Source organism: Balaenoptera acutorostrata, chromosome 11 (assembly GCF_949987535.1).
Source record: "Balaenoptera acutorostrata chromosome 11, mBalAcu1.1, whole genome shotgun sequence".
NCBI lineage: Eukaryota > Metazoa > Chordata > Mammalia > Artiodactyla > Balaenopteridae > Balaenoptera > Balaenoptera acutorostrata.
In genome coordinates, this window is record NC_080074.1 from 74,331,300 (window position 1) to 74,358,304 (window position 27,005).

General features: G+C 36.2%; 1 protein-coding gene across 5 annotated transcripts in view; it reads right to left on the bottom strand.

Annotated features, from left to right (window-relative positions):
- The window catches only part of LRRK2 (leucine rich repeat kinase 2), a 142,756-nt gene extending 121,081 nt beyond the window's left edge, over positions 1 to 21,675 (bottom strand). For 3 of the 5 annotated variants that reach the window (XM_057556675.1, XM_007168314.2, XM_007168313.2), the window contains exons 1-8: positions 21,401 to 21,674; positions 21,040 to 21,125; positions 16,541 to 16,650; positions 14,170 to 14,258; positions 10,728 to 10,862; positions 8,240 to 8,374; positions 5,667 to 5,798; positions 250 to 369 (exon numbers count right to left, since the gene is read on the bottom strand). In XM_057556675.1, coding sequence (XP_057412658.1) covers positions 250 to 369; positions 5,667 to 5,798; positions 8,240 to 8,374; positions 10,728 to 10,862; positions 14,170 to 14,258; positions 16,541 to 16,650; positions 21,040 to 21,125; positions 21,401 to 21,554 — 961 coding nt within the window. In that variant the 5' untranslated portion in view covers positions 21,555 to 21,674. Of the gene's footprint in view, positions 1 to 249; positions 370 to 5,666; positions 5,799 to 8,239; positions 8,375 to 10,727; positions 10,863 to 14,169; positions 14,259 to 16,540; positions 16,651 to 21,039; positions 21,126 to 21,400 lie in introns of those variants that run through there. The other 2 variants (XM_057556676.1, XM_007168315.2) reach the window with 2 other exon arrangements.
- Positions 21,676 to 27,005: the final 5,330 nt, after the last annotated feature.

The following is a 27,005-nucleotide window of genomic DNA, read 5'->3' on the forward strand; positions in this document are numbered from 1 at the left end:
ACTGTTAATAATAAAGCTAAATCAAGGATGTATTTACTGATATCTGAACTGGGAAGGATGTACTTACCACAACTGTTAGTCCCCTTGAAAGTATCGTCTATTGGAAAATGAGTTACATTAAGACAGAAAAGGCATTTAAGGGTTCCTTCTCTACATATGACTTTCTTGTTATAATGTTATCTTGTTATAATGTTAATATTCAAGATCAAATGCACCTGTAAGAATTTCCTTGTTAGTAAAGTTACTTACTGAGGAGAGCTAAACAGCTGAGTGCTGCGATCTGTAATGCTGCATTCTCTGAATACTGCTGCACAGCTTTCACCACAAACTCATGCACCTCGTTTAATACCAGGATATTAAAAAAATTACCTAAAAGTTAAGTGAGATATTAGTGGAATTCTCATCCATGGAACTTAAATTACCTTTAATCACATAACAGTATTTAAATCAACAAATTTGAGTAGTGATGACTATTCTTAATGACATTAAAACATATATTTACTTTAATTAAAATAGCTTAAGAGGATTGCATAAAGTATTGAAAATTTATTTTATGCACTCATTCAATTATCTTGCTTAGACAACAGAACTGACTAGGCAAAAAAAAAATTAAATGTTTGAGTTATATTAACTTGTGTTCATTGACTCCCTCTCATGTCATCATCATATTAAAACAATGAGGTATCTGTTATTCATGACACTACAATATTCAGTGTACAAAATAGCTTAATTTTCCTGCCTTCTAAAAGATGGGGGAAAAAACCTCCCTTGTCATTAAATGCTTTTGCTGAAACAGCCTTCTGTCACTTAAAGAATAGTGCTCAGAAAACCCATTGGCACACTTATCATTACCTGATCTTGTCTATGATAATCTTAGAAGAAAAATATGAGAATATTTTACTACCTCTAACCCAACCCAGGAAGACATCCCTTACATTTTTATACTCATTCTTCTCATAACCATATAGAAATCTAAATCCTTATAAGGAAAAAAATTGTAAATAACAGTCCAAAAATATGTGCCTCCTTCCACTTAGCTTATCTGTAACTTACTAACAGTCACCAAGTTTCCTTCTAGGAGTAAGAATGAAACTCCTAGTTAGCTATATGTGTAATTAGATGATCCCTGAGACACACAGCCAGAATTGGAAAAGATTCTATACCATGAAAAGACTAAAGTCCACACTAAATATTAATCAAGGCTTCAAAATCAAAAGGCAGATTAACTAGGTGTAGCTCTTCTTTATCAACATCTTTTTATGTTCATGCCTCTTCCGCATTCACCCATTAAGCTGACATACTCCCCAGCCCTTAGTGGTCTCTCGTCTTGGAGGGTCATTTCAAAAAAGGTTATTTTCCACTTTTACCAGCTTATCTAAACTTGGGCTGTCTCACCTCCTTTTCCCTAGTATTATTCCCATGCCACTGCCAACAGTTGCTCTACCACTGAAAACTGTGTGACTCTGAGCAAACATCAGTGAGACTGGCCTTATCTTATTTTCATTTATAGTTATGTGAAAATACATAGTAAATTATATAAGGCCTTTAAATGCATTAACCATATGATAGTTTATATGGTTTATTTAATTTCAACAGTATAATGTCAACCACCCTTAATGTGCTATTGTACACCTATTTGAAAATCAAGTACCATTTCCTCATCATGACAATAAAACCACTTCTTCGTCTGGCTCATTTAAGGGATTAAGGTAAACTCACATTCTTAGTATGTCGTGCAAGTTTTAACTTGAGTGGTAAGTCGCAGAACATGAAATAGAGAATTCTATATTAGTGTGTTACTCTATTAGCTAGATTTAAGAATCAACTTTTGAATTACTTTAAAACTCTCCCAGATATCAGCTAGCTTGTACAACTGTGTGCTTCTTCATGAAAATATGAGTAAAATTCTCACCTGATAAAAGAAATAAACTAGTAAATGGTTACAACATTTTAGAAGAAATGCTTTGTTTTGCTTAGGAATGCAGAAATCTGGATTCTTAGCCTGACTTTACCACTTACTGACTACATGATCTTGGATAAGACACATAGACTTGCTAAAATAGGTCCTCATCTATAAATACAGAGATAATAAAAATATCACATCTCCCAGGATTGTTTCAAGGATCAAAAAATTATATATTATATATGAAACTACTTTAGAAAATATGAAAGAAATGTGCAAATAAGACATTATTTTCATATCTCCACAGTTTTGGTCATATGATAAGCATTCAATAAATGCTTATCAAGGAAAGAAACAAACTGAAGTTGTGCATGCAAATTAGAATTCAATTTATAAAAATTCCATTTTAACTGAAACTACCTAGTAATATTCCTAAGGCTAAAATCAATTGCAGAATTATACAAATTCTGAATTATACAGGGGATATGGCCATATTTCTGTAAATGAAAATATAAGTTGCTACAATAAAAACATAAAAATGAGTTTTTTCAAATGAATGATGATTTTTTTCCCAAAGTTATAGTGATGAAAAGTCAAATGTCTATTATAATAATCCTGATTTTGCACAAAACATTTCTGGTGATCCTTTTTAGAAAAGGTTGTCGGAACCAATTTCCAACAGTTAAGGATCCTACCTTACTATTCACCAACCATTTACTTTTTAATGCGTTGTTCTCCTCACAAAAACATCAAGGAAATCTCCAAGGTGTGTATTGAGGGAGTTGGGGGAGGCTCAACAAGGAGCTGAAACAAGAACTGTGAGCTGAAAGCAAATGGACAAGCCAGAGTAGCCATGTGGGAAAGTATGAGTCACTGTGATCAACCAGCCTTGATCAGACTAGCCTTGTAGTCTCTCCAAAGGAGGGTAGCTCAACCAGAGTCTCCCACTTCAAGTTTGAATCTTAAAAAGATTCTAAAGTGGCCCCAGGTCAGTCCTGTGCCCTGGCTCCTGGCAAACATCTCTGGATGAGATGTTTAGGTCCTCAGGATTCTCAGAGATTAAACTCAATCAAAGAAAAACTCACAAACATACAGGAAAACAAGACTCCATGACAGACAAGCAGTCAGCACAGGAGCAGGAGGTTTAAACTCTCAAGAACTTCATATATTGGAATTATCAGATACAGAACACAAGATAGCTATGTATTAATGATTAAAGAAATAAAATTAGAATAAAAGAAAAGAGAAAGGGAAAGGGAAGAGTGAATAAGAGTCAGTCAAAAGTTACCTGGCAGATCTGAAAATAAATATATAAATTTTTTATATTTTTTATATTTTAGAGTTTTTTTATAAATATATAAGAAATCTAATAAAATGACCAAGTTGAATTTATCACAGGAGTACAAAGTGGCTTACTATTAGAAAACCTGTATATGCAATTCTAATTCTCCATATTATCAAGATAAGAGGAAAACAAATGATCTTAAAATTTTTTTTAAATATTTGATAAAATTCAATACTCATAATTCTTTTTAAAAGGCCCACATATTAAAATAAAAGCAGGGACTTCCCTGGTGGCGCAGTGGCTAAGACTCTGTGCTCCCAATGCAGGGGGCCTGGGTTCGATCCCTGGCCAGGGAACTAGATCCCACATGCATGCTGCAACTAAGAGTTTGCATGCCACAACTAAGGAGCCCACATGCAACAACTAAGACCCAGCACAACCAAATAAATAAATAAAATTTAAAAAATAATAATAATTAAAAAATAAAAGCAAACAAGAAACAGAAGGAAACTTCTTAACTTGATAAAAGCTACTTGTCACAAAACAAACAAGATTAACAACAGCAATAACAACAACAAAAACCCATATAATAAGCATTATTCTGGATGGGAGAATATAAAGCATTCCCTTTAAAATCAAGAAAAAGACAAGGATGCCTACTATCACTGCTTCTATTCAACACTGTACTAGTAATTGTGGGCCATGCAAGAAGACAAGGAAATCAAATTAAATAACTGCTACACAGAAAACCTAAGAGCATTTATAAATAAATTTTTAGAATTAATAAGAGTTTAGATAAGATCAATATGCAAAAAATCATTTGCATTTCTTTACACATACACAGTTCAAAAATACAATTTTAAAAAAGACACCATTTATAATAACAAAAATAGGGTACCTAGAAATAACTAATAAGATGTGCAAGACTTGTATGGAAAAAATTATAATGTAAAGTTGTCAGTTCTTAAATTGATCCATATATTCTGTATGATTTTAATCAAAATCCAAATAGAGTTTTCCAAGGAACTGGACAAGTTAATTCTAAAATGTATTCGGCATTGTAAAGGCCCATGAAAAAAGCCAAGCTGTAACCAAAAAAGAAGAATATATAATGACTTTACCTATTAGCTTTTGAGATATCAGGACTCACAGAGCTATAATAATTTAAACAGTTTGATATGGAGCCCGACAAATCAAATCAACAAACACAACAGAACAGCAAAAACAGAAACATACATATATTACATATTATAAACCTATAAATAATACATACATATTATATACATATATTCAATATATGATACTACTGGGAAATGGATGAACCATATAATAAATTGTGCTCTCCATATTATAAATGGGGGGTGGGGTAATTGAATTCCTACTGTATAAAATAATTCCAAACAGATTTTAACACTTTAATGCTTAAATTAGAAAGATTTTGGATAAAATGTGGAATACATTTATTATCTTAGGCAAAGGAAGGATTTCTTAAAATACATAAAAAAGGGTAAATCACAAAGCAACTAATCATGAAATTAAACTATACCACAAAAGCCACACAAAGAAGATAAAAAGACAGCTCACCAATCAAGACAAAATATTTTCGATACATATAACTGACCACCAAAACATTATTAGCCAGAACTAAGAATCAATTTTTAAAAAGACAGACTATACCATGGAAAACAGAAAAAGGCAAATCAGGTACTCCACAAAAAGAGGAAGCACCAATAGCAAAGAAATATTTGAAAAGATATTCACCTTCCTTTACATTTTCATAGCAAAACAGATGGTAGCAGCATAAAACAAGACATAAACCAATGTCCGTGGATAGGAAAATGGATAAATAAATTGTGGTATACTCATCACATCATAGAATACTACATACAACTATATGCAAAAATATTCATGAGTCTTATAAACAAAATAGTTTTTAAAAACTTGCAGAAGACAACATTCAGCATGATGCCATTTTTATCAAGCAAAAACAAGCAAACGTTAACAATTTTGTTTACAGAGATAAATGAATGTAGTAAAATTTAATTTAGAAAGCAAAAGGTTTATTAACACAAAACTCTGGAGAGCGTTAACCTCTGTAGAGAAAGTGGAAGAAGGGCAGACCCCAGAGTAGCTTTACCAGCACTGGTAATGTACTAATACTTAAGTTGGGTGAGGAGTTCTTTTGCACTGTGCTTCACATTTTCTATATGTTATGCTTATTCTTTTGTTTGTATCAACTATTTACATAATAATACTTTAAATATAGCATAACAGTGATAAGACTTCTCATATTGCACACTTTTATTTTTGCCACTCCTATTAAAATTCCACCTAAGAATGGCAGAACAGTTTGCTAATTTACAATATTTCCATCCAGTGTATGTCAATATGTTACTTATCCATAAACATAAACATATGTATGCTATATATACTTACATCATATAGACTGCGATAAATTAACCAAGAATTATAACTTACCTAATGTAAGCCTATGGAGCAAGCAGCAACTCACTTCTTGAATTTTTTCACTGATAGGGAATGCTATCATGGCTTCTACCACAATATTATAACACCTGACATTGCCACTCATGAGGACTTCAACATTACTGCCTAAATTTAAAGAAATCACAATTATCAATAAGGTAATAATTTCCCCTTTGAAATATGCATACAAAGACACCTTACAGAGATTTTAAATATATGGCAGTATAATGGCTACATTTCCAAATTTAAATATCATGTTCTGTCAAATAGCTATAAAAATACTGTTGTTCAATGTTAATATAATACGATTTAGGACTCATCTCTAGCATTAAGGGAAAGTTGCTTTATTCCTGTATTTTTGGCTTAAAAACTTAAAAAAAATAAAGGGAAAACTGAGAGTGCTTTTTATATAAGTCAAAATGTGTAAAGTTTTGGCCGTAAGTTTTCAAATAAATGGATTTGGGGCCTGTTTCCGAATGAGGCACTATTCCATTGGATAACGGATTTTAATTGCTCCTTTTCCTCAAACCAACAGAAGGAAAATCAAGATTATATCACAGAATAGAAGAGGTAGAATCAGCTATCATCTATTTCCTGTCCATTCCAGAAGGGCAGCAGAAGAGCAGCCAGTGTAAAAGGCAGCAAAACCGAGCTTCCTGAAGGCTCTGAGATAGACAGGGAAAAGAATGGATGAAGGGGAGAGGAGAGACATAATATTAAAATGTATAACTAAGGGATAAACATAGGTGAACCACAAAGGAAGGAAAGACTCCACTGGGAAAGGCAATTAATCAAGAGTATGTGAACCTATGTGGAGAAAACTAATTTATATGTCTGAATGAAATGTTGACAATTCTTAAAACAGACAGAAAAAAAGGTGCTTGCAAAACATTTTTCTTTCTTTTTTGGCACAATCAAACTAACCAACTGTTTTCCAAAAACTACATTTTTAATGTTTAAATTGTATTTAAAAAACACTAAATATGGAAAAAGAAGGAAATGAAAAGAAAGGAAATGGCCTCAACACAATTACCTCCTTTTATTCAGAATCAAAGATACAACTTGCTCTAGATTCAAGGTAAAGTTTAAAACACTTGCTTTTTTTTTATTTTTAGTTGCTGCTTTCTTTGACCTTTTCTTTATGAATCAGCACATTTACACTGGAGTTATGGTGATGTGGGTGGAAAAGAATGAATTTCAAGACAACCAGCACAAAATAAATAAATAAATGTATAGCCAAGGAAAGGTAAAATGAAGAATATATTCAGTTTGTTGGCAGTAGATGACTCTGCAACAAGTAGAGAAGTTTAAATTCCATTTTCTATTATTGTTCTGCCCCATCTACTTCTAAGAGTTTAACTTTCCATGGATAAGAAAATGAAGGATTTTATAACCATTATTAAGAAAGGGCATTCTTTCACAAGGGGATTAGTCTCACATCTGTGACATTTCTATGTCTGAAACCATATATGCATATTATATATAATAAGCTACATATGTATTAAATACAAAGCATGTAGTAATACTGTCAGTGTTTTAACCACACTTACTACATTACATTACCAGGTACTATTCTACATTTTTCACATTATTTAACTGATTTAATCCTCACAACTTCACATGTGTGAAGATGAAATTATTACCAGATAAATGCATGTGTAAATCCTGTACAAGCCCAAACGGGTAATACATGAAATACAAAATGCTCATGTGCACTTACAAAACAGAAGTAATAGAAATCTGACGTATTATTTTAGTCCATTAGTATTGACTGGTAGCATACACAGCAAATTAATTTCTTCTTATTTGTACTTTTTTTTTTGTTATAAAAGTGGCTAGATTTCATAGCATCACCCAAATGTTAAACAAGAATCACAATAAAGTTCAAACTCCTTCCTGTGGCTTCTCAGGACCTAGGATCTGGTTATGTCTCCAGCCTCATCCACTGACTCTCATCAAGCCCTTCCCCTACCTCCATGAAATGGCACAGGAGCAGATGCTCAGGGCTCTGCATGTGCATTACACACACGCATGCGTGCACACACTTATAAACACAGTTTACTGAGCTACTTTTATCCTCTTGATTCCTCTATGCTCTCTTTTGCTCCAGGATCTTTTCGCTTAGGATGCCCACTGCCTGGGATACTGCCTGCACTTCTACTTCACCTCACACCTCTCCACACACAAAGCTCTCCTCATCATTCAAGACTCTGCTGAGAGATCTTGCCTCACTCCCTGTTTGTTCTCAAAACCCTAGGTACTTCTGCCAACACTTGCCCAAAAATACTTCGTAATCACTTCCATGCTTATCTGTATGTTGTGGGGTACTATGGGGTCAGAAAAGGCAAGAAACATGTTTATATTTTCTGCTACTGTTTCTCCAGCACCAAGCCCATAGCCAGCAGCAGAACAGCATCAATAAATAAAAATTTATTAAATGAATAAATGTATGAGTTTAGCATCTACAAGTTTCTAAATAATAAAAATATTTTTGAAACACACTCAGAAAGAAGATATATTGTAATTTTTCAGATTCAAAAATGAAACCATGCATGCAGGCTACTTACAAGGAATTGCTAGGGAATGTAAACAGTGCAGTACATGAAACACAATTTCCTCTTCATCTTTAAAATTTTTTAATGTACTTAGCAATATCATATAATCTTTATTCTCAACAAATTCGGCCAGTTGCTCCTCTGAAACTAAAAAATGAAAGACAAAATACCGAAAGAGCTCAAACATGATATAAAAGTTTAATTACTCAAAAATATAATATTCATGATGATTAGATAAGACAGTAGATACAACAAACATAAATTAAAAATTATATTTTAGCAAAGACCCCTTCCTAGGAATTTTATAATGGGAAAAAAAGCTATTGAGGTTAAAATAATTTTGTTTTGACCCATATTAGTTATTCCATGTTTTGAAATGTAGTGACCATGTAGTGACCAAACAGTTCTCAGAAAAATAAAATTATTCACAATTTCATTTAAAAGATTCTAGAGAAAACTAATCAATGAATAATAAAGATGGCCTACTGAAGTGAACATATCACAATACTTAAAAAGGAGTGGTTAATGGTACATTGTTGAAGGGCAGCTCAGCTAAATGCATGAGTTCAAGAGGAATGAACTTTAGCAAATAACAAGTAATTAGACTTTGAAATACTTTATCTTAATGGTCTTGACTTCATCAGAGATCAAAAATTGTCATCATTAATTTTCATAATTAAAGTCTTGGGATCAAGCCAATGAGTTTCATTTGGAGTCATTTTATTGGGTGGGAACCTCAAAAACATGTATAAAAATCTCGTTTACCTAGCCTGAGAAGGACACTGACATAAATGTTAGTGTCACTCTTCATAATCAACATTACTTTTTGTTGTTCAACTTTACACCAATAGTCCATATAATATGTGAAACTGACTGGGTTCTTCTAATAAATGAGAGGTATCACCAAACCTTCTCATTTTATGAAACAGTTTCCAGACCATAGTTTCAAATTTTGAAAATTAACTTTACACGGGCCACTAAGTCCTGGGGAACTTCATATTCTTGAAAACTTCAGAAATGTTTCTACTCTACATTTACAATCACAATACTGTCAGCGCTGATCTATCAAATAAGATCGTCTTTTTAACATTCCCTGGTGCTTCTCCATATGTCCTAGATGGATCCCACAATGCTGGTGAGTGATGCTAGCCCTTCTTTCATGAATAAGAATGTGCCCCTTAAACTGCATCACAGAAGATTATAAGCCCTCAAGACAGTAATTCCTCAAACTCTATTCTGCCCAATTATTATCAAAAGCTTAGTTTCAAGATATGACATTTAGAGAAGACAGCCTGAAAGACATGCAGTTCCTCCATTCCTCTCTTCCACCACCAGAGAGCTGAGCCCCATGCCCATGCTGTTCTGACTCTTGATAGAATCTCTTTCACTGAAATACACTTTGTGTTCCTTGCAAACTGTATGTATTTTATCAACTTATCCAGGGAAACCCAAGGGAGTAGTTTCTCAAGTCTCCCATGAGACTGATTGCTTCTTCTGATTAATGAGTTTACTTTTATCTCAAGTAACTTTGTAACCAATGATGTTTACCTCTTTGCCTGATAGGAAGCAAAGAACCAAATTTCTGGTCCATCCCTTTGCAAAGATACAGGATCTGAAGTAAGCAGTAAATGTAACCTAGCTTCATATCATTTTCCCTTCACCCATTTCCTCATTCACTTTTCTTTTCCTCTAATGTATTATAAATATCTATAAGCTATTTGAAGTCTTTCTGGAATAAGACAGGGAATTAAACAGTAGAATTTCCATTCCTGGAGCTTCCAAAAACTAGAGTAGGTAAACTGATATGAACACAGGGCCCACATACGTTATTCTTATCCTAAACTCCTAGCACTGTTGGCTCTCATAATGACACAAAAGGTGCTCTCAAAAACTGTGGTAAATTGAACTGTAATGGAGATAACTAGCTGTGTACTCTCAGGCAGGTTGCTCATTTCACTTCTCTGATCCATTTCCTCATCAAGCCAGTGGAAGAACTAAAGGTTCCAACCAACTATAAAATTACATGGTTATCTCTGTCATCATTCTCAGTGCCATGTGATAAAATACATATTAGTCTTTTTCCTAAGGGACACTTTGTAAACCTCTTGGTTCTTTATCCAGAGCCTTTAGCAATTTCTAAAACCTCTGGTGATGACTTAACATCATAACAACATAAACCCAAACTTAACCTACGCTTGGCTTCACAGTATTACTTTTTCTTCCTTAACTCCTACACATACAGTTTGCAAAGTGAACCTATGCCTTGTTAAGTAATGGAAGAAAGTTCACTACAATTGCATAATTGATAATCCATGAATGAAATTCATTCTGCAAAAACAAGCAATATTTCTGAATTAACCCCATTACTTATCCTTGACTGACAATCCAACTTTTAATAAATAGTACAATTTCAGATATTTTCTTATTATCATAATTATAACCTACTTATCCCTTTCTTCTTATATAAATATCAAAATAAAGAATTTGACATTTTAAATACCTCTCTCAAACAGCACATGTAAAGCTTTGCATCCAAGTTTCTGAACTTCGTCATTGGCTGAAAATGTGCGCATGGCATCGAAAATTAACAAGAAAATATCATTTTCTTCATCCAATATCAGCAAAGTGATTTTACCTATTTCAAAGAGAACAATATGCTCCAAGTAAATAGCTGCTTTAACATTTAATGTCTTCATTTCTACATGAGGGCTATGAATGGTTTGTGGACTTCTCTTTTTGATGAACCACTTAATTGCCCCAGACGTTAGACCTATCAAGCTTTACGGTCTTTCTAAATGAGATAAATTCCCAGTACACTTTACTATAACTCTGTGATTCCCAATCAATACCTATAGCCAAGACCTCTTGCCCCAAATTCCTGAAACATTTCTACCTGCCTCTTAGACAACACCATCTGAATACTCCATGGCCACCCCAAACCTAGCCTACTCCAGTTCCATCTCTTCATCAATAGCCACCATCCAATAGTTACCAGAGAAACTACAGTCATCTTCCTTCTTTCATCCTCCCTCTCTCTTCTCATTCTCTGACTAGCCAAAGAATCAACTCATTACCAAGTCCTTCAAGTCTAACTTCTAAATATCTCAAAAACTCCTTTTGAACTAGGCCCCTCCATTTCTGTCTTGTTCAGGACCCCAACACTTCTCACCTAGAATGCAAACACAATTGCTTAATTGCTCTGGCAGGCCCAAATCCCTACCTAACTAGTTTACCTGCTGCATTATATTTCTAAAACACAAATGTGATCTGTAAATCCCTTGCTGAAGTCTTCTAAGGCCTTCTCGCACTCCTCAGTCTGACAAACAAGACTCTCCACAGACTACATGTATCTCATCAGCCTCACGTCCCTCCCTGCACTACTGACTCCAAACATGCTAAACTCCTTGCTCATCATGAACACACTTCTTTTGATATCTTTTTGCACTTGCACTAGCTGCATGGAATGCCCTTGCCATTTGCTGCACCAAATATGATCCTACCTTAAATCAAGAAATAACACAAACAGTACCTAGTCTGTCAATAGAAACTGTAGGAGTGGTAGTCGTAGCAAACACTTCTACAGCACATAACATGTCAGACATAGGTTGAAGTATTAGATAGTTCACTCTAACATGTGTAAACCACCACAACCTCGTGAGGTAGGTGCAATCCTCATGTTAGATAGAGATAAGGAAACTGAGGCACAGAAGTGATGCAGTGACTTTGCCCAAAGTAGAACAAATAAGAGGCAGAGCTGGATTAAAATTAAAGCAGGTCATGACCATGCTCTTAACTCCTACAAATGAGCTTAGCTGCTCTCTTCTCTTTGTTCCTATGGTGGTTTTCTTCATATCTCTGTTAGAGTACTTTCCTCATTACATTGAAATCATTTCTTTAAATGTTTTTTATCTCTTTGTCAGTGCTGTCCAATTCTGTAGCCACCAATCACATGAGGCTACTTAAACTCAAATTTAAATCAATTAAAATTAAATAAAATTAAAATTCAGTTTCTCACATTTCCAATGTTCAATCACCACACGTGGCTACTCGCCATGATTTTGAACATACACAACATTTCCTTCATTGCAAAAAGTTATATTGGACAGGGGTGCTGGACTGTGAACTTCTACATTGTAGGAGTTTGCCTCACCTGTCTGAGAGTCCTCTAGCAGCCAGTACAGCAGTAAGTGCCCAATAACTATTACCTCAGTTAACAAATAAGCCAAACAAAAAAATGATTCATAAATTAGCCTCTAATAAGTACCTGAAATGAACTCTAAAACACATTACAAACTTTCCTAAAAGCTCAAAATTCTTAATGTTACGTGGAAGAAATTAACTAGTCTGTTCAAAACACATGTCAAATTTCCTATTTGTCTACATGCTGCTAACCTTGATATATTCATGTTGGGAGACTTCTCAAATTCATAAACCTCCTGTCCATTGCCAAATGGAGAATAAATCTTTACCTCCCCATCCCTCACCAAAAAAAAAAAAGATCCCAAGGATGAGTTTAAATAAACCATAGTTAAGACTAGTTAGTACATCCCATTATATATTTTAATAAAAGGCTCTGGTGAAGTGGTGAGTACCTTCTGGCCTTTCCTATCCCTCTTCAGTTCATTCTCTGATCTTCACCCTCTTTCTTCCTTTCTCTTTCTCCTATTGGACCTTCATCACTTAGCACGGCCAATAAGGGCCTTTAAAAATCTTACCACCCACACATCCAGCCCCTCCCAGGCTTCTGCAACACTGCACATGCTGTTTTCTTGACCTAAAGCACCCTTCACACTTTGAAGGAAATCCACCCTATCCTTCATGCTTAGCTTCCCTGAAAGCAGCCTTTCTTCTCAGAACCTTACATCATAGCAAGTGTCTGTCACAGCAATGATCACAACTATTGCACCACAGCAACATTCTTTGTTTTCAGGTCCATTATCCTCCAAGTAGAAGTTTACTCAGGGAAAGAACCTGACATGTGAAATCAGACCCTGGTTCTACTACTTTTTGGCTGAGGCAATCTCTCTATGCTTCAGTGATCTCTAGAAAACTGAGATAAAATACTAAACTCAAGGGATGTTTTGAGGATTATGCTTTTAAAAGCATATTAAGTATTTTATATGTTAAGCCTAGCATTTAGCAAGCACTCAAGAAGAAATGCTATATATTTTTATTATGACATATTACTATTATGTCATACTCTAGAGCATATATTATAGAAAACATATTAGAGATATAATGAAGTACAATACAGTCATGACAAGGACATGTATGGCTAACAAACTAATGAGAATGTGAGATGTGGGACCAGATCTGAGGAGCAAAGCTGGGGACAGAAATTAGATTTGGGAGTAATATATAAGGTGATGTTTAAAGCCAAGATGTTGGGTGGTATTTTTGAGAGAAAAAGTGTAGAGAAAAGAGATAAGGAAAGAAAGTGGAGGGGCTTCCCTGGTGGCGCAATGGTTAAGAATCTGCCTGCCAATGCAGGGGACATGGGTTTGGGCCCTGGTCCAGGAAGATCCCACATGCCACAGAGCAACAAAGCCCGTGTGCCACAACTACTGAGCCTGTGCTCTAGAGCCCGCGAGCCACAAGTACTGAGCCCACATGCCACAACTACTGAAGCCCACGCGCCTAGAGCCCATGCTCCGCAACAAAGAGAAGTCACCCAGTGAGAAGCCCGCGCACACAATGAAAAGTAGCCCCTGTTCCCCGCAACTAGAGAAAGCCCGTGCGCAGCAACGAAGACCCAATGCAGTCAAAAATAAATAAATAAATTTATTTTTAAAAAAATGGAAAATGGAAACACAGAATTTTGGAAATCATCAATATTGAGGTTATATTATGTGATTATACTTTAAAAAAAACATCAAAACACATTTAGCAAATGGTTTAAAATGTTTTTTTGAGTCAACATTAAAAATGTGTGTATATACTACCTGAAGTTAGGAGAAGATCTAAGGCCTTCAATCCAACTGTTGACAGGTTGACACTGGCATTATGAACTGTTAGCATTTTAAGAATCAGTCTGTAATTAAAAACAAAAATCAAGATCATACCTAGATGTTTGCTCTTTTAGATATTGTTTTTTACTCACCTACATTTTTATTCATCTCATTGTATTTCATTCCCTATATTGAAGTTAGTGTATTTTTTCTCCCTGTAAACCTGAGCCAGGTTTATGATGATTAACAGGGAATTATTATGAGTCTCAACAGAAAAGTTATAACTTTTTCCTCTAAATATTCAAATTCAATTATTAACTATTTCACCCAATTCTATATCCAAAATAATATTGAGTTATATGCACCAAGGGATCAATCATTTTATATGTGATACAAACTTGTGAATTATATGTTATACACGTTGATATATTATAGAGAGATGTAATTAAAATGTTAGCTTGTATATAAAAATTAAGAACCATTTGAATATTTAAATTATTGATTTTTACTATTTTTGAAAGAAAAATTGATATTTTATAACAGAAAGTGAACCTAGTCTTTCAATAGTATTCAATTAGTTCAAATGTATTAAATTTGAGCCCCTGAGTTATCAATTCTAAAATATACAATCTTCAGTCTATTCCTACCCAGTGCTGTTTGGCTTTCTATTGTTAGAAGAGAGAGCCTCCATGGCTTCACCTAGATCCAAGAAACTTGGCATGTAGTCTCCAGGTGGTGAGGTGAGGAATTGAGAGACCCTGTCCTTCGACTCTGTCAATTCTCCTCCTACCTATGCTGCCCCTACCTCTCCCTGCACCATTCCCACTATTCCTGACTTCAACACCACACAAGAGATTTCTCCTTTAGTACTGTAAGCCTTTGGGGGGATAAAAGCCCTTGAATATAAGGAGATATGTTTTACAATAAATATTTGCTGGTAATGATCTAATATGCTCCACTGTAGAGAGAGTGTGTCTATACTGTTCACACTACTTCTGGCCTAAAGGAGTGTAATACCTGATGAACAGAGGATGAACGAATGATGAGTGAGTGACCAAATAAATGAGTGAATGAAATTCCCTGTAGAAACGTTTATGTAAGTTAATTTGAACATTTGGTTTACACTAGAATATGACTAGATGAGTTTTCCATTGCTCCCTAAAGTTATAGATGGCTAATCTTTGGGGATCTTGGAAATTCTCATCCAAACCAAGGGACACATAACATTACAACTACTAATTGCAGGCATATTTTGTCTCATTCCTCATTAAATGCAGTATTCTTTACTACTGACTCATAGAATTTCAGAGATTGGTTTGGAGATGAGAACACCTATTAACTGTAAATAGTCTCTTTTCAAAGCACACTCTTTAGATGCTAGAAACCGAAGAACAGCAACACATGTTTATCAAAGATGGAAAAATGTATAAGCACGGACATGCTCGCCTATGAACAAACAGCTCTGATTTGTCAAAATCTGCAGCCACAGTTAATACTAATAAATAATGCAAAGATGTGAAATTTAGTTTTGCATTAATTACGTTTTCCACAAGCAATATGCCTTTGGAAGCAATTAGTATTCACTTCTCTGTGGCAAAGAAAAGTCACATTAGGTATAAAGAACATCTAACGTTGATGACAGAAGATATTTTCTTAAATGTCAAGAAACAAAGTTATCCAAAAAGGATTTTCCTGGAAACACATTTTTTTTTCAGAAAAGTTTTTCTTAACTAATTATGGCTAAAGAAGTAGTCTCATTTAAGAAGTCATTATGTTGCAAACTGCAATAATATAGCTGGTAAATAGCTATCAAGATTTGGCTGCAGATGTGCTGAAAGATAATTTCCCCTTTCTTCTTCATTTTGAAAGCTGTACTTTAAGCTCATTAAATATATATGTATGAATATACATAAGTGTACTTTTTAAAGACAGTAAAGCATAAACTTCTAAATTACTATTTATAGAACTAACATTTTAGTTCCCATATTTTTGTTTTGAAGAAGTAGTAGTTTGTGTCAGTTCTACTATTAACAAGTAAAAAAAGAAAAAAAAATCTTTCCTTTGTTTGAATTCATAAGCAGTCATCAACAATCTACAACTTAATCAATTGTATAACTATTATTATATTATTAAAATAATAACAACACCTGACTTCTTACCTCAAATGTTAGTTTTCTAATTCAAATAGATTATAGACTTCTGAGTCAAAAGCTCTCTATAAATGCAAATCATTGATTCAAGGAAAACTATATGTATTTTAAAGGATTTTTACTAGATTGTCTTGGATTGCAAATATAATGTATCAAGGGAAGGGTTGTCATATGTACAGATAAATATTCAATGCAGTTTGTTTTTACATACTTACTGGTGAACCCCTAGGACTTCCCAATCATGTCCAATATCCTGGGGACCCATTAAGCTTTGCATTGTATTTGGACAGATTTCTATTAATTTGCATAAAAGTGACCAACCCACCTAAAAACAAGAAAGACAAATATTCACATTTCAAAAAAAACCACACAAATAGAATGTATTCAGTCAAAGAATCTCTTCATTCTTAATAGAATAGGTGGCTACATTATTTTAAAATAATTATTTTAAAACAAAATGATACTCTAAAAATGCTTGCTGAGAAAAGCAACTCATACTTAGAATACATCTTTCTTCAAAAATCTACTGAAAAGGCATACAAAAAATATTATAACATTTCTGAATGATGAAGGCAATAGACTGCCTATTGTCTAAATAAAAGGAAATAAAACACACACAAAAAAATAGTTTTAGAGGACACAGCAAAATTATGAAGTACAGGAAAGACTATTCTCAGGCCTTCGTACTTTTTAAGGCATATCTACCTGACAGATTTTCTTCTAAATATTTAGTACTTTAATTATAAGAATAAATGAAGTAGTTTGGAATGGAGGATTAGGGGAAGTTGGAGATTTTGATGGCAAAGTGTAAGTTATCAGGAAAGACTGCTCCCCAGATAATGGAGCTAGAAAAAATAGCAAAAGAAGTAGCATCGTCTGATGACAATGTCACATCTTTCATAGGTAAAAGAGAAAGGCACTATGAGATAGAGAGGAGGTAGAATTTCTCAGTGGACCCCTCTAGATTTCTTCCGTACACCTAAATATGAGCTGATGAGGTCTAGACATCACAAGTGTCCCTAAACTCTCTCACCTTTCCAAATTAAGTATGATCTTACTGATGCATTTTAAATATACCTTCGTTCAGCTCATTTATACATGATGCCAACTTGAATAAGCTGCTCTTTACTTCTGAAAAAAATACATTTTTTAAAAATACGATATTTTAATTCCAAACTGGAGATTAAATTTAACTCACTTTTCCTGTTATATTTTCCTCCCCAAATTTAAGGACTCTTCAATTCTTTCTACTATATTACAGAACTAAACTTGATATGGTCAGAAGAAGAAAATAGAAAATGCATACACATGCAGATCTAGAGATTAATGAAAAAGTGCCTAAGCACGATGTGTGATAAACACCAATATAATATGAATCCTGAAAGCAGGATTCGCTAGAATTACTCAGGGAAGAATATAATACAGAAAAGGTAGGATTTGAGTCAGATTTCAAAAGAATTATAAATTTGATCACTTAAAATAGGGAAATGGAAACTTCTAATACTGATGAGTTGTGAGGAAGGAAAGTAAGATGCTAAATGGTGAGGAGGCTGCCAAAGAGGGGCCCATTGCTAAATGAGACTGGATATGTGAGTTGGAGCTGAGTGGTACGGAGGGTTGAGTGACAACGGGAGAAATCTCTATGCAACCAAAAAGGAATAATGGCACGTTTCCTACTTGTTTACAGGAATAAACAAGGGGTATTTAATAAGATAAAAGTGATTACATAAGATCTCTTTACAATATTATTTCCAGATCTTTTCTGGATTAAGCATGAATTGCTTTACTCTGTCATCACTTCCTCTTACACGATTTCAAATTCCTTGAAAAGGAAGCAATTTCTGACAGCTATTTTTACCTATATTTAAGTAGACAACCTCCTCCACTTAAGCCGAACAGATATTGACAATCCGGATGTCATAGAAACTGGCTCTTTTTGTGCTTTCATAAAATCATCAAGACTTTTTTCCCCAAGTATTTCAAAAATTAACATTTGGAACAGTTTCTGGTGGGAAATAAATCATAAATCACACAGGATGCTATACTCATCTCTGCATCTGCATGGCTGACTCAAGGAGAAAACCTGTTTTGTTTTAGTTGATGAAATAGCAGTATCAGTAATTGCTTTGCAAAAAGACTGAGGCAACTGAGCTTCCAAGATTAAATAGAATCGCTAGCAGCAAAGCAGAGGTAACAATTGATCCATTAATGTATTCAATTAAAAGCTTATCTTTCAAAAAGAGAAGGCTCCCATCCTGCACAGTTATAATACAATTAAATTGGTAGTTTCACTTTATTATAATTATTCTGTAAACTCAAGTATCTAAGTAATGCACAATGGGAAAGAGTCTAGGGGCTAAAGAAAATTTTAGTCACTTTCATATATTTCACTCATTTACACCAAAGGCGGAAACTGTGTGGATAAAGAGAAGTAATGTAAATTGAAGAACACAGAGAAATTATCAGATGACTGACAGGAAAAGAAATTTATAAGACAGCAGCCTAACTACCAATTCTCTAAAGATTGTCATTTATTAAGGAGAACTAATAAAATATGAAAAGACATTGAAAATAAAAATTCAGAGTCTGGAATGTCATGTTAAATGAATTCTGAAAACAAACCTTACTATTTACTTTTGAAGGGTACTTTACCTTAACTCCTTAAATTCATCAAGTGCTTTTAATTCAGCACTTCCAGCTGATTCAAGATATAAAGCTTTAAAGAGTATCTATACTAATTTCACCAGTAATATGAAGAAATCTGAAGGAAAAAATTTTTTTTTCTTTTAAGTAGAGTATTAAAATATCAGTAGAGCTACCCCACTCCACATCCCTTTGATAAGATCAATGACAATTTAAATCGATAATGTCATTGTGCGTAGCACGGCCACAGTATTTGTACCATACCATTGTACTTTTTACTTGTGCAAAAATCTTATGATATCAGCACCTACTATATGATGGAAAAAGATTCTGGAGGTGTGTGAAGCTTGAGTCCTGACTCTGTCACTAGCTCTGCGATCCTAAATGAGCTACTTATTCTGAGGAAAAAACATTCAGTGAGATTTCTGAGAGGATAGTGAGAGTCCAGCGAGAATCAAATGATATAATATACATAATGCCCTTTGTAGATTAATATATTGTGCTGAAACTAATAATTCTATTCCATTACATTACCAAATCAAATGACAATTCCTTATTTTCAATTATCTCTGGTAGCTACTGGGCAAGGATATTGAGTGACATTCATAACTACTCCAAACAAACATGTCCAGGCTCAGGCAGTTTCTAAAATGAAGAAGAATTAGGTGGTGGAAATGTTGCAGGTTTCCCTGGATTCTCAAGTCTAGCACTGCCTCCTCTGGATCCTGCAGACCAAAGGCCACCCAGGGCCCAGCTGTTCGGAGTTGTACCTGGCAGAGGAGACTCTACCAAGAACAGAATCCAAGGAATGGAGGCTGCCAAACAAGGCACTTTGGAACACCAAAGCAGAGGCAAGTAAGAAGGATGATGTGGGTGGAGAGTAGCAAGCACAACAGGCCAGTGCCAGGGAGTGACTCATGTTTCATGGGCAAAATTCAGACATTGGATGTTAAAAAGAACAGTGTCTTTATCATGTTTCCATTTTTTCATGATCTTATTTGCTAACAGCCTGAAAATCAATAGTCACATGGGAAATATTTCAGTTGAAGAAAAATAAAAGTACCATTTATCTGAGATATAAACATCTTCATATAAAAGAAGCTAGATATATGTTTCACAGAGATTAGCATAAGATAGACAGATACAGGCTTAGAGATCCAGATAATTCTTACATCTGTCTAGCCTCTCAAGTAGGTATTAAGAAACACTGCACCTCGATAGAGTTTAAAGTTCAATTCTCTTTCCCTTCAGGATCTAACATGCAAATGAAAAAAGTAATTTCAGTTCCCCAAATCTCAATATCTACAAAGGAAGTTAACCTTAGGCAGTAATTTTGTTTTGACTGTAAATCATTCTTAATTATCATCTTAAGGCTCCTTTTTAAATATATCTAAGATATGTAACAAATTTCTGGGTTTCCTACGGTGCAGATTCTAAGATTCACTTTTACATTCATTTTATATGAAAACAGTTGAGAAGTATAGATTTAAATTTATAGGGGAATCCTAAAACACCACTATCTTTAGATAATACAAGGTGTACTACAACTAAAGAAGGTTAGAAATCTGTCTTCAAGTTTAAAAAAAAAGAAAACCTTAAACCTATGAGAGTTTGCCATTAACTTCATTTTATTAATTTAATTATTATTAGTTCTATTACTGTTCATCATTCCTCTTTCCCAAACTATTCACAATTGTGTCATCTGTAGGACATGCTGTACATTGGGAAGATTCTTAGAATAATTTTATTTAAACACTGATGAACTAGCCATCTAGCCAATGTCAGAACTAAACCTCAACCCATTATTATTCCCCTCCCACCACCATCCATATTCTGTCAGCCGATTGTATAAAGTTACTTCTTAAATACAATTAGGGAGCACATAGTTGGCCCTCTTACACCGTTAACATTTGATAATGATTTGAAAACGCTTCCATCCTAAAACCACAGTCAGCTGTTTGTCAGGACAAATCTCAGAAATAACCCAGAACTCTGGGTATAGAATATTAATAGAAAAACACCTATTTCCAATGAGAAGGGGAAATGGGAGAAATGAAAACAACTCCTTTACCTGCTGCACGCTAGCGACTCTCATGTATGAGTCCAAGACGATCAACAGAGGCACGTGGACATTTTTGTCTTGAAATAACTTGGAGGCTGGAAAAGAAGGGGGTTAGGGAAAAGTAGCAAAGTCACGATTCATGGCACCCCTTTTAAGTCTGAAAAGGAGGGAGAAAGCAAAAGAAGTGAGCTCAAGACCTCCCTAGAACTGTCAGCTCTTTTCTGCCCTAAGGAGTAGAGAGTTTGCGGCTTCTCAAGAATCCAGGTTTGTGCGGCCACAAAGTTCGGGGGGAGAAAGTTTGTAAAAAACGCCGGGAGGGAAGGAGGGGCGGGGGGGGCAGTAAAGGAACAGTTTCCTGGCAAACGATTACCGTGGTCGGCGTACGTGAACACGAGCATATCCTCCAGGATTTGGACCAGCGTCTCTATCTGTTTTCCTTCCTGGACATTGTTCAGCCTGACTATCAACTTCTTCAGAGTTTCCTCATCCTCCTCCTCGCACTCCTGGCAGCTGCCACTGGCCATGACCGACCCTGCTCCAAACCGGCCGCCCCTCCCGCACCAAGGCCGGCCGCTCCGGTCAGAAGACGAGCCCAGCTCACCGCCCGCAGCCAGCGCTCCCGGCTGACCCCATCTGCACCCACGCCCGCCCATTTATGCAAAGGCGGCGGCTCCGCGCCCGGCGCCGCCCTCCCCCGCCCGCTCCCTCTCCTTCTCTGCTTCCCCCTCCCCCACCCAGGGCCAAAACACAGCTCTGGGGCCTGCGAGAGGTTCGGCTGAGGTGCGGTGCCTGCGGAACCGTGGCAGGCGGGCAGGACGCAGCAAGAGCCCGCCCAGCCTGGGTGACAGTGGCCGGGGCCCCTGCGCCGGCCGAGACGGGACCCCGGGCCGGCGCAGCCTCCCGAGACCGGATCCCGCTCTCCGCGGCGGCGCGGCCGGGAGTCGCGCAGGAAGAAACCGACTCAGCGGACTCCGCCAAGTGCCCAGTCCCCGGGCCCTGCAGCGGCAGGCGAGGCGCGCGGTCGGCACCGCGGCCCAAGCGCCCAGACCCACCAGCCTGGACTCCTGCAACCCCGCGGAAGGTCTGGGAACTAGGAAGAAGAAGAAAAATAAAAGCTGCCGCGGATCTCCAGATCTAAGAATAGAAATCGGGGCGTTGGGAAAAGAGGGAGCTGCCCAGTTGGCCCCTTTTAGGAAAACATTCTCTTTAGAGTTACCACTATAGGGAGATGAGTAATTTCCCCCCAAGGATGGACGAAGATTTAAGCAACCAAAATGTACCCAGTTAAATGCTTTTCTATGGTTGCTGTGGCTGTTTGTAGGGAAGGAAACAAAAACATTTTTCCTGTTAGTTATCTGGAAGCTCTCCTGGCCAAAAGGCCACTAAAATTAGCTTTTGAAAATTTGAGTTTCAGTTCAGTGCAATTAAAACTAAAGAGAGGGCTTCCCTGGTGGTGCAGCGGTTAGGAATCTGCCTGCCAAGGGAAAGGACACAGGTTGGAGCCCTGGTCCAGGAAGATCCCACATGCCGTGGAGCAACTAAGCCCGTGCGGCCACAACTACTGAGCCTGAGCTCTGGAAACCATGAGCCACAACTACTGAAGCCCCCCTGCCCTAGAGAGCCCGTGCTCTGCAACAAGAGAAGCCACAGCAATGAGGAGCCCGCGCACTGCGGCATACTGTGGTCCCTGCTCACCGCAGCTGGAGAAAGCCCGCGCAGCAAGGAGGACCCAATGCAGCCAAAAATAAATTAATTAATTAAAAAAAAAAACTTCAGTAAAACACAGGATAAATGAAATGAAGAGGTGAGAGATACAAACCTAAACATTGTTCTCTTGTTATTCAAAATTACTAAAGTGTTAAAGCAAAACAAAAAAAAAGTACCACAGTAATGTGTTTTTTCAGGAAGAGAAACCCGAGCAAGAAAAACTAAAGACAAGGCTGGACAAAGATGATCTATGACCTTCAGAAGATCGCTCCTGGGATGGGGGCGGGGGGGGGGGGGGGGATCATTCACAACAGAGAAGATTGGACTGGAAGTTAGATCCTTTTATTTCACTTATGTTACCCAATTCTGACGACACTTCTGAAATGGATAGCACAGCTACTTATCCTTCTTTTACTGATGAGGAAACGGAAATTTAGAGTCGATAAGAGAAGAGCATTGTTGGTGTCACACAGATGAGAACTTGAGAGTCAGGACTTAAATGCAGGTAGATCTCCTACCCCCAAATTAAAGGTTGTTTACACTCTACCACTTTAATCAAAATGAGCTAGGCTTCCTTAATATGTTAGGTAAGTAGATCGGAAATTCAAATTCAGCCTGAATATTGTGACTATGTTTTATTTTCAGAAAGACTTTTTATATTTTATAGACACATGCTCAGATGTTCACATTTGAAATGATAGAATATTAGGATTTGCTTAGAGGTAATCCAGTGGTGGGGAAAAGGGTGGAATGCGTCGGAGGAGACATGAAACAATACCAACTTTTGAACTAATAATTGTTGATGATAGCGATGGGTTCATGTGGATTACTGTACTGTTTTCTCTGTATAAAATTTTCCGTAATGAAAAAATCAAAACAAAACAAAAATCTTTCAACCTTGTCATCTGTATCATACCTGAAGTGTATCTTTTCCTAACTGAACTTGTTTCAACTTCTAACTAACCAGTTAGGACGTTCCTAGGAATGCTCCCTTTCATGCCTTCCTTCCCGTTCCTCTGTATCAGTTTCTCCTTCCCAGTATCCTGGATTATTAACTTGCAAAAAGTTAAAAATATATCTCCTTGCCAAAAAAAAAAATAAATCTAAGTAAAAAGATGTCTCTTCTTTTCCTCAGTTTATTCATCTGTCTCTTCCCTATTGATTATCCACTCTGTATCAGCCAGACTGGGGGTAGACAATGTGAGGACATAAATTCTCTGCTGGGACCGTTCTCCCAAACTACTGCAGTGGTAAGGCAAAGTATCTTCTTGGCTTTGAAAAATATTTAATGGATTGAGTAAAATCCCAACACTTATTAAGTCTTCAGATAGTTAATAGACTGAAAAGGAAAACTTCAAGCACAAATTCATGATAGAGGTAATGTTCAGTGGAGAATAAAATGGCACTGGAACATTTGACTAACTTCCTGGGAGGAGAAAATAAAACAGACATTGCTAATTACAGTAAATTACCAAAACAAATTCCAGATGAGTTAAAAAGTTAAATGAAAATAACTAAAAAGAAAATATAAATTAACAGTTATTTAATCTTGGTATGAGGAAACATAAAAACTACAGAAGATTGGTGTATGTAACTCCATAAAAATTCTAATTTTCTGCAGTCAAGGAAAACAACATAAATAAAACTAAAAGGCAAATGGCATACTGTAAAAAAAAAGTTGCAATACGTATGACAAAAACAATTAGCCTTAATCTTTTAAAAGTTCTTACAGGGCTTCCCTGGTGGCGCAGTGGTTGAGAATCTGCCTGCCAATGCAGGGGACACGGGTTCGAGCCCTGGTCTGGGAAGATCCCACATGCCACGGAGCAACTGGGCCCGTGAGCCACAATTACTGAGCCTGCGCATCTGGAGCCTGTGCTCCGCAACAAGAGAGGCCGCGATGGTGAGAGGCCCGCGCACCGCGATGAAGAGTGGTCCCCACTTGCTACAACTAGAGAAAGCCCTCACACAGAAACGAAGACCCAACACAGTCATAAATAAATAAATAAATAAAAATAAAAATTAAAAAAAAACGCGAATTTAAAGAATGTTGCTGATTTGCATATAAGATCTATTTCAGAAAAGTAATTAAAAAAAAAAAAAAAGTTCTTACAAATCACTGGATGGGAAATGACAAGCCACAGATACCCCAGAAGAAAAATGGATTAAAGTTTTGAACTGGAAATTCACTGTGAATGGACAGTAGCTATAAGGAAAGTATATTCATAACTATACAAAAATTGTGTTCCTAAATATCAGTAACACATATTTATAAAATTCAATTTTCTGTGTGTATCAGTGCATAATAACAACAATGAGAAAGAGAGAACTTGGGAGTAGATCTAACAAAGTATTTTTAAAACCTTTATGAAGAAATTATTAAACTGTATTAAAAGGCATTATTAACAAGGTATAAATGAGTGAATAGGCCATATCAATTAATGAAAAGATTAAATATCAAAATGATGCCAATGCCTCCACAAAGTAATAAAGAAACCGTGCAAGCCTAATGGAAATCTAAGCAAATTTTTTTTTTTTTTCCACAAGAGTGAAGGGCCTAGAAGAGCCAAGACACCTTTGAAGAAGGACAAAGCTGGAGAATTGCCCAATCAGACATTGATTCAGGGCTTCTGATAGCCTTTATCAATTTTCCAGAGGAAGAAAAAGTGCCTAACAATGTCTTCCTGTGAATTAGAAAAATGTGCACCTCCTTCCAGGCAGACACAGCCCTGTGCCAGGGTGCACAAAGCAAGATTTGGATTTCAGACTCCACCCATCCTTTCAGCCAGGTGTCCTAATGCAGGGCATAACCTCTACAACATATGAAGCAGTGTGTTCAATCTTATTATGATGCTATAAGAGCTAACCGGCATGTTTCTGGTACTGTGCAAAAAAAATCAATGAAAGAGTTAGAACCCAGAAACATACCCTTATATATATGGAAATTATATGAGAGATGTTGCATTGTGTACCAATGGGAAAAGAATAGATTATTTGATAAATGAATCTGAGACCATTGGTTGTAGAAAAAACCGCAAATCATACCCTTACCTCATGCCATATTAAAAAATAAATTCCACGTTGGATTGAACAATTTTATATGAAAAATGTAACTAAATGTTTTGAGGGGGAAATGACCTTTTGAAGACCTTAAGATACGGAAAGACAAGACATAATCATCACAGTCCATAAAGGAAAAGATTGTTAAATTAAAGTACATTAAAATTTAAAACTTCATACAAAGACTCCATCAACAAAGTTAAAAGATGACCACAGGCTGAAAAATTTTTGCAATGCATATAACCAAGAAAATATTAATAAGAAAAGGTAAAAAGAACTATCATAAATCATAAAAGACAGGCTAGTTTTTATATAACAAAAGATATAACAGGCATTTACAGAAGAGAAAATGCCATTTAAACCTGATGCCCAACCCCACTAAAAATAGAAGTGCAAATTAAAGCCATAATGAGATATGATTTCACACCCCTCAGATTAACCAAAAATGTAAAGTTTGATAATGCCAGTGATTGGCTGGGATATGGAGGAACTAGAACACTTATACACTACTGGTGAGAGTATAAATCAGAAAAATCACTTTGGAAAGCAGTATGGAAGTATCTAGTAGAGCTGAAGATATAAGTATTCTGTGACCCAGCACTTTCTCTCCAAGGATATTCCTTAGAGACAGTCTCACATATGCATAGGAAATTCGTATTAAAATGTTCAGTTCGGGGGCTTCCCTGGTGGCGCAGTGGTTGAGAATCTGCCTGCTAATGCAGGGGACACGGGTTCGAGCCCTGGTCTGGGAAGATCCCACATGCCACGGAGCAGCTGGGCCCGTGAGCCACAACTACTGAGCCTGCGCGTCTGGAGCCTGTGCCCCGCAACGGGAGGGGCCGCGATAGTGAGAGGCCCACGCACCGCGATGAAGAGCGGTCCCTGCACCGCGATGAAGAGTGGCCCCCGCTTGCCGTAACTAGAGAAAGCCCTCGCAAGAACTGAAGACCCAACACAGCCAAAAATAAAGAAATAAATAAAGTAGCTATAAAATTAAAAAAAAAAAAAAAGTAAAATGTTCAGTTCGGCATTTTTTGCTTGTAATGAAAACGAAAACCACTTGAATATCCATCAACACTTACATTTCATATATTCATATAATAGACATATAAATCTGTGAAAATTATTGAACTAGACCTTCATGTATCAACATGACTAAACAGCAAAAAAATATAATACCATTTTAAAAGTTTCAGTAGTATATATAT